This window comes from Monodon monoceros, unplaced genomic scaffold (genome assembly GCF_005190385.1).
Source record: "Monodon monoceros isolate NGI ecotype Baffin Bay Population unplaced genomic scaffold, NGI_Narwhal_1 Super_Scaffold_19, whole genome shotgun sequence".
Classification (NCBI taxonomy): Eukaryota; Metazoa; Chordata; class Mammalia; order Artiodactyla; family Monodontidae; genus Monodon; species Monodon monoceros.
In genome coordinates, this window is record NW_021703775.1 from 28,621,505 (window position 1) to 28,629,545 (window position 8,041).

The 8,041-nt window shown below is 40.5% G+C and overlaps 1 protein-coding gene across 2 annotated transcripts in view; it reads left to right on the forward strand.

The window, feature by feature from the left end:
- The window catches only part of PAIP2B (poly(A) binding protein interacting protein 2B), a 39,652-nt gene that overhangs the window by 30,025 nt on the left and 1,586 nt on the right, over positions 1-8,041 (forward strand). For both annotated transcript variants that reach the window (XM_029231391.1, XM_029231392.1), the window contains one exon: positions 4,922-5,070. In XM_029231391.1, the coding sequence (XP_029087224.1) occupies positions 4,933-5,070 (138 nt within the window). In that variant the 5' untranslated portion in view covers positions 4,922-4,932. The remainder of the gene's footprint in view (positions 1-4,921; positions 5,071-8,041) is intronic.

Consider the following 8,041-nt stretch of genomic DNA (forward strand, 5'->3'; position numbering starts at 1 on the left):
TTTTTTGCGGTACGCGGGCCTCTCACTGTTGTGGCCTCTCCCGTTGCAGAGCACAGGCTCCGGACGCGCAGGCTTAGCGGCCATGGCTCACTGGCCCACCTGCTCTGCGATATGTGGGATCCTCCTGGACCGGGGCACGAACCCGCGTCCCCTGCATCGGCAGGCGGACTCTCAACCACTGCGCCACCAGGGAAGCCCGAGACCAGTTTTTATATGAGCTACTCAATTGACTTTTTCCCAGTAATTGAGTCAAAAGTTCCAAGTGTTCTTGACAGTCAGACTGTTATCCTGGGCACGATCTAGGTTTATAGCTTCTGAAAAAATCTCATTTAGGTTTAAAAAAACAGTCAGTTTTTTGTGTGAGCATGTTGTATCTGAAATTTGTGGTTTTTCAAAGTGTTGAACTGATTAAGTATGTATTCTAGAAATATCCTAGATATATTAAAAGCCCTGATGTTCTTTGTGGCTGAGAGCCAAGGCCTCTGTTTCAAGCCAGACATCTTAAACACAAACCCTTGACCATGGTAAAGTGCTAAATCAAATGCTTGGCAGGAGCTTAGCACTCCTGTTTTGACTATGAACAGGGCTACATGCTTTCCCATCTTCAGCCAAATGACAATCGTTATTTTCCATTTTCAGCATGTTTGCCGTGTCTATAAGAGGGAAAGTGAGATAGAGGGGGAAGAAGTTTCAAGTAGTTCTTAGATTTCATAATGCAGTATAGACACAGACCAGACACCAACTCCTTTATGTACTGCTGAGGTCTAATTCTTGAAGAACTTCTCAAGTAATGACCTGCTTCAGACTGCACATTTGACTTCTTGATAGATAATTGGAAAGATGTGGCAACTGGTGGTCTATGTGGCAGAGATAGTTGTCAGTGTTCATTGAATACCTGTGTTAGTTATTTATTACTATATAACAACTTACCCCAAAGATTAGCAGGTTAAAACAACAAACATTTATTATCTCACAGTTCCTGTGGGTCAGGAATCTGGGAACAGCTTAGCTGGGTGCCTCTATCTCCGAGTCTCTCATGAAGTTACAGTCAAGCTGTCAACTGGAATGGCTGTCTCATCTGAGGGCTTGACTTGGGAAAGATGAACTTCTAAATTCAATCACATGGTTGTTAATAAGATCGAATTCCTTTTCACATGCGCCTCTCCGTAGTGTAGCTGACAACGTAGCAGCTATTCTGATTTGTGATCTGCTTATGTAACCAAGCATTTTCCCCCATCTCTGGATGCTTTGGGGGTATTTTCTCTGTCTCCACTACACTAGAATTTCACAATGATATGCTTTGGTGTGGGAGGATCAAGTGAAATAATGAACGTAAAAAGTCAAAATAAGCTGATTAGAGAAACACTGTGCTGTTGGAGGGCATGCATGATGGATGGTGAGCTGGAGAGGGGCTGGAAACAGAGAACGTTAACATGCAACTTCGGAAGCAGGAAAGTCAGGGAAGTTACAGGCAATGGTGGTATCTTACCTGGTGTCTTCCTCAAGTTGGAAGGCATTCCCCAAGTGTCTTACCTAGGAGTTACCATTCTCCAGCAAAATCTCCCCATTCCCACCCCACTTCTAAAGTCGAGGGGCACATTAAGCACCAATTCACTGTCACCCAGAAGGCCCACAAACCAGTGTTGTTATTGAACTAACCCAGCAACCCAGTTTGCTTAACCCCTGAACCAGTACCTTCTTTGGTCTTACTTTAGCACTGTCTGGGTGGTTTTTTAAAAGTGAGGTTGAAAGTACTTTATAAATTGTTAAAACACTGCACAAATTAAGTTGTTGGATTGCTGCTATTTAGAGAAACCAAACTTCCCAATTGTGTGGAAAACACAGGTGGAATGGTATAAAATACGAATCAATACTGTATAACCTACTGTGGAGAGAACCACTTTCCTAGTACTGACAGTCTCATATCTCAGTGCTTTCAACTTCTCTAAAGTGTTTGCGTTAAATTGGATAATCCCCATGTTGAGTTTGTGGTAATTTTCCATTCCCTTTCTCATGAAGGTGTATCCTGCAGTTTGTTCTCTGTGCTCTGCCTTGCTCTTGAATTAGAAGGGTTATTCTGTTCTTTCTTCCTCTGTCTTCCCTTTTTCCTTATGGTCATGTGCACTCAGGATTTATTTTTTGGGCAAAGGCAGATGTTTTAGAAAACTGAACTCTGATTCTCTGTGGGTGATTTCCATAATGTGGGGAAAAATCAGTGTTGGTGGTAAACAACTGCCAAGTGAATCTTTGAAAATACTATATACTGAATGTAATATGCTACCCAGCAAGGTTCAAGACCTTTAAGAGTCTCTGATTTGGGACTTCCCTGGTGGCGCAGTGGTTAAGAATCCACCTGCCAATGCAGGGTACACAGGTTTGGTCCCTGATCTGGGAAGATTCCACATGCTGCAGAGCAACTAAACCCGTGCGCCACAACTACTGAGCCCGCACGCCACAACTACTGAAGCCCGCGTGCCCTAGAGCCCACATGCTGTAACTGCTGAGCCCACGCGCCACAACTACTGAAGCCCACACTCTCTAGGGCCTGCGTGCCGCAACTACTGAGCCTGCATGCTGCAACTACTGAAGCTGGTGCGCCTAGAGCCCGTGCTCTGTAACAAGAGAAGCCACTGCAATGAGAAGCCCACGCACCGCAAAGAAGAGTAACCCCCCCTGCAGCAACTAGAGAAAGCCCATGCACGGCAACGAAGACCCAACGCAGCCAAAAAGAAAAAAAAGGTCTCTGACTAGGAATACTTACTTATGCAGTTGCCCTGGCATTTAGAGCAGACTTAATTCTATCATTGTTATGCTGCAAATGGAAGTGGTGAAAGTCAAGAGCTGGTTTCCTCCCTTTTATAGCCTTATGGAATTATTATTCTGGAGCAGTATTTGGAATAATCATTGATTTCATTTGTCTCTATCTGAAATATGTTAAACTGATATATTTCATACTAGGTGCCCTATTTAAACTAACAGTGAATTAAATGGGTTCTGTCTTAAATTCTTTTTGAGCTGTCACTGAGTTGTTTTTCCGTCTATTCTTATTACTCTTCACAATTCTACTTTGTCTTTTAAGAAGATGAGATTTTCTAATGTTCATAACAGGTTAGAAAGTTGCAAAAATTTTAAAGGGGAGTAAGCAATAATTTTTTTAGTGTACCCAGAAGCAGAGAAGGACTTTTTCATGAGTGTTGCCAAGATAGAAATGAGTGAGGAAATAATTTGTTAAAACTTAAAAATGCCCCAGGGATGGTTGGGAGGGGATTGAGTTGAGACTGGAAGGAGAGAGGCTGGAAAGGGAAAGTTGCCTAAACACGATGATCCGCCTAAACACGATGATCCACAGTAGATATGGAGTTCCTAATGCTGAGGTAGGTTACAAAATATAGAAACCTACATCTTGTGTTTCATGAGTTTATAATTGGAAAGAGAAAAATTAAACATATGAAACAGAACAATTAAGTAGTATTAACACCATGCTCATTACATACAAGAGCTTAGGGGAGGTGGTATAGAGTGAGTAAAGACTGCAGTGGTTTTTTAAGAGTCGTTAAGATTTAAATAAAGTACAGAAAAAAGACATATTTCAGATGATAGTGAACACATCAAAATGGATTTGGAAGCCAAAGTAAACAATTTTTAAAAATATGTACGCATTTGAAAAGCCATAGACAGACACTCACACAAACTGCAGACAAAAATTAAAGCCAGTAAAAACTGCCACCAAAAAATTAATCGAAAAATAATTTTTACTTATAAATTAGTTTATGAAAAATAGAAATTATGACAAATGTAATAAAAATTCTTACAAAAGGTAAGGAAATGGTATATATACCCTGAGAGAAAAGTGGGTGAAGTACTTTAGCAGAAAAATTACAGTATAAGAAATATAAATGGCTAGTAAGCTTATTTCAAAATACTTAGCCTCAGTAAAAATCAAAGAAATGTAAATGTAAACAATAACTTGCAAGTTTTCTTGTATGAAATTGGCAATAGTTTAAAAAATAATAATACTCATGAGTGCAGAGAAACAGGCATTTACATAATACCAGTGGGAATTTAAATTCTTATGGCAGCATGGCAATAGATCAAGAGCCTTAAAAAAAACAAACCTTCTTTCCTATACAGCAGTTCTATTTCTAGGAGTTATCCTAAGGAAATCATTAGAAAAAATGAACACAAGAAGTTCATCCAACCTTTATAATACAGAAATACAGGATATACACCAAATGACAGTGTGGCTGTATTAACATAGAAATAAGAAAAAGAAAATGATGGCGCATCATGCTGTTACTGTACGAATGGATCCTTGGAGAATGGTTGTGTGTATATGTACACACGTAGGGGAAGTCAGGAAGCTTATATCCACCACATTGTTAAACATTTTTAACTCTGGATGGTTAGACGACTGGTGACCTTAACTTTTCTCCTTTTTGCTTTTCAATACAATTAACATGTATTATTTTTGAAATATGTTTTAAAGAAAAACACATCTTAAGAATCAGAATGAGGGGCAGTTGTTTACAGTGTTTATTAAGAATGCATTTTCTCTACCTAGTTAAATGTTAATAAGGAAGCTGTGTGATCTTGGTTACGTTCTAGAACCTACAGAAATTTGGCTTGAAAAAATACTCCCCACCCCCGGCCCCCAACCCACTTGCCTAGAAAGGCTAACTGAGCCTAGATGTTTTTTTTCTTTTAACTCTTAAAGCGTCGTACATCTGTATAGTTGGTAAGAGGATATGGCTAGTTTTGTAACAGTTATAGACTAGCAGTTTCTATTCATCTATAGTTAATAACTTTGATTTAGAACTTCAAAAGCATCTGGAAGAATCTTTTCATTTCCTTGATCCTTTTATCCTTTTTATCCTTTATTTGCTTTTTGGATCATTTTATCCTTTCTTTTGCTCCTGTTTAGGTTCTATCATAATGAATGGATCCAGTGTGGCGAATACTTCACCCAATATAAAATCCAAAGAGGACCAAGGGTTAAATGGGCATGATGAGAAGGAAAACCCATTTGCAGAGTACATGTGGATGGAGAATGAAGAGGATTTCAACAGACAGGTAAAGAAGTGAAAGGCTAATGAGATGTGTAATTCAACAGCTATAGTATTTTACCGTCAGTCTGTTACAAGAGAAATGGGTTCATTGGCTTTAGAACAACTTGAAAATATGTAGAAGCCTGGTCTGGGCTGACCAAGAAGCGACTTCAGCTGCTGAGACCAGATTGAAGATACCTTGGAGGATGATATTGAAATGTTTCTACCATGCTAATTAAAAGAGGATCAAATACCGTGGTGTTCTGGTGTAGACTTCTGGGAAACAGCAGCTGTGTGCAGACAGGCCAGCTTGGCATGCCACACATAGGAACTCAGAGACTGGCAGAATGCAAGTCTGAGATAGGGAGTGTATTAGGTGGGGGAAGGCTAGACTGCTTCCACAAAGATCCAGCAAAAATTCATTGTCTTATATCTCTGTGGCGTTAACAGCCCAAGGTAAGCATTCCAGGTAGACTGGTGACTCTGCAACTGCACGGTGCCCTCCATGATGTTGCTCTGCCACGCCCAGGGCATTTTATCAGATGCAGGATAACTGGAAGTCAAGCCACAAGGAAAGGCAGAGAGCCAAATGTCAAAGCAAAGATCTCTTTTTAACCAAGTGATGCCAAAATGCTCACACCCCTTCTGGGGACATTACATGATTAATAGTTACATGGCCATATCCAGCATGAGAGACAGGAAATGTGATTTTAACTGAATAGCCTGGTGCTTTGGGGAGAAGGAAACAAGTTTAGGGGGGCAGCCAGGAGTTACCACCCCATATGGCCCATTCTGGTATGATCTGTGTGAATAGTACATAGACCATGCTTCCTGTCACACCTCTGGGCCCAGGTAACCATTTTTGTGGGTTGTGCCTGTGAATAAGGGTAGATTTAATACCAGGGAGCATGTTGTTATGCTTTTGGAGAGAGGAAGGGCACATCTTGAGCAGTCATGTTAAATCTTGTAGCTTGGAAATATTTTCTAGTTGTTATTTTAAGTACTTGATATTTAAAAAAAGAAAAGTGTGGCTAATTGTAATGTTGAAATAGTATGTTTAAGTCTTGCTACCAGTGACTTTTCCTTTGAATTCATGAGGTTAACTATATTGGCTGGCTTGGGTGATTATTTTTGCTTGACCGGCCCTCTGGTGGTGGCTCAAGTGAACTGTGAATCTGTCACCAGGCTTCCTGCAGGAAAGTCATGGCCAAACAAGAAGCGGGAAGCCTGTTAAAATCACACTTAATCTCCAGAGTGAAGCATACTCTTTATTAAGAGTTAACAGTGTCTGCAAAAAAGTGTAAAATATCCTAGCTATATATTGCTTTAGATTAAGACAGTCTTTAAGAAACATGCAGTTGGGGACTTCCTAGTGGCACAGTGGTTACTAATCCGCCTGCCAGTGCAAGGGACACAGGTTTGAGCCCCGGTCTGGGAAGATCCCTCATGCTGCAGAGCAACTAAGCCTGTCTGCCACAACTACTGAACCTGCGCTCTAGAGCCCGTGAGCCACAACTACTGAAGCCCGTGTACCTAGAGTCCATGCTCCACAAGAAGAGCCACCGCAATGAGAAGCCCACACTTCACAATGAAGAGTAGCCCCACTCACCTCAACTAGAGAAAGCCCGTGTGCAGCAACGAAAACCCAACTCAGCCAAAAATTATATATATATATATATATATATATATATATATATATGGAATTTAAGAAAAAAAATGTCATGAAGACCCTAGGGGTAAGACAGGAATAAAGACACAGACCTACTGGAGAACGGACTTGAGGATATGGGGAGGGGGAAGGGTGAGCTGTGACCAAGCAAGAGAGAGAGAGAGAGAGAGAGAGAGAGAGAGATACCCTACCAAACGTAAGGTAGATAGCTAGTGGGAAGCAGCCGCATAGCATAGGGAGATCAGCTCAGTGCTTTGTGACCACCTGGAGGGGTGGGCTAGGGAGGGTGGGAGGGAGGGAGACACAAGAGGGAAGAGATATGGGAACATATGTACATGTATAACTGATTCACTTTGTTATAAAGCAGAAACTAACACACCATTGTAAAGCAATTATACCCCAATAAAGATGTTTAAAAAACGTATATATATATATTAATTAATTAATTTAAAAAAAGAAATATGCAGTTGTGTAAATACTCATTATTTCTTCTTGTTTTGAAAGTATACTACATTGATGACATCATTTTCTATTGGTATGCAAAAAGTGTTCCTTATATCTTTCTAAGGTTATGAAAGTATTTTTTCTCATGTAGGGGCCTCAATACCAGAAAAGTGGGCCAGAAGCTGGGAGTTGGTTTTGATTTAATCTCCACTATCCAGGTAGTGGTCTAGTTACATAGTTCCTGTACCCTTTTCATATCTGAAAGATGGGAAATTTAAGAAGAATCGCTTCTCAACAAGATTGAGAAAAGAATTTCAAGCTTTAAAATGATTTTCTGTAAGTGCCATATGAGTGGAAAATATCTGTATCACATATTAGAAGATCTGTGAATACCTGGAATTTCTGCTATTTTGACTATTTCCTCAGCCTTATTTTTGATGGAATTTGGTTGAAAAATTAAAAATTATATTTTCTCTAGCCTGTCATTAGAAGCATCATAATTCTTAGTAGATCTCATACAAGATCATTCTTTTTTTAATTAATTAATATTTATTTTTGGCTGCGTTGGGTCTTCGTTGCTGCGCACGGGCTTTCTCTAGTTGCGGCGAGCGGGGGTTACTCTTCGTTGCGGTGTGCGGGCTTCTCACTGTGGTGGCTTCCCTTGTTGCAGAGCACGGGCTCTGGGCACACGGGCTTCAATAATGGTGGCCCACAGGCTTAGTAGTTGTGGCGCACAGGCTTAGTTGCTCCGTGGCATGTGGGATCTTCCCGGACCAGGGCTCGAACCCGTGACACCTGAATTGGCAGGTGGATTCTTAACCACTGTGCCACCAGGGAAGTCCACAAGATTATTCTTTTTTTTTTTTTTTTTTTTTTTTTTTTT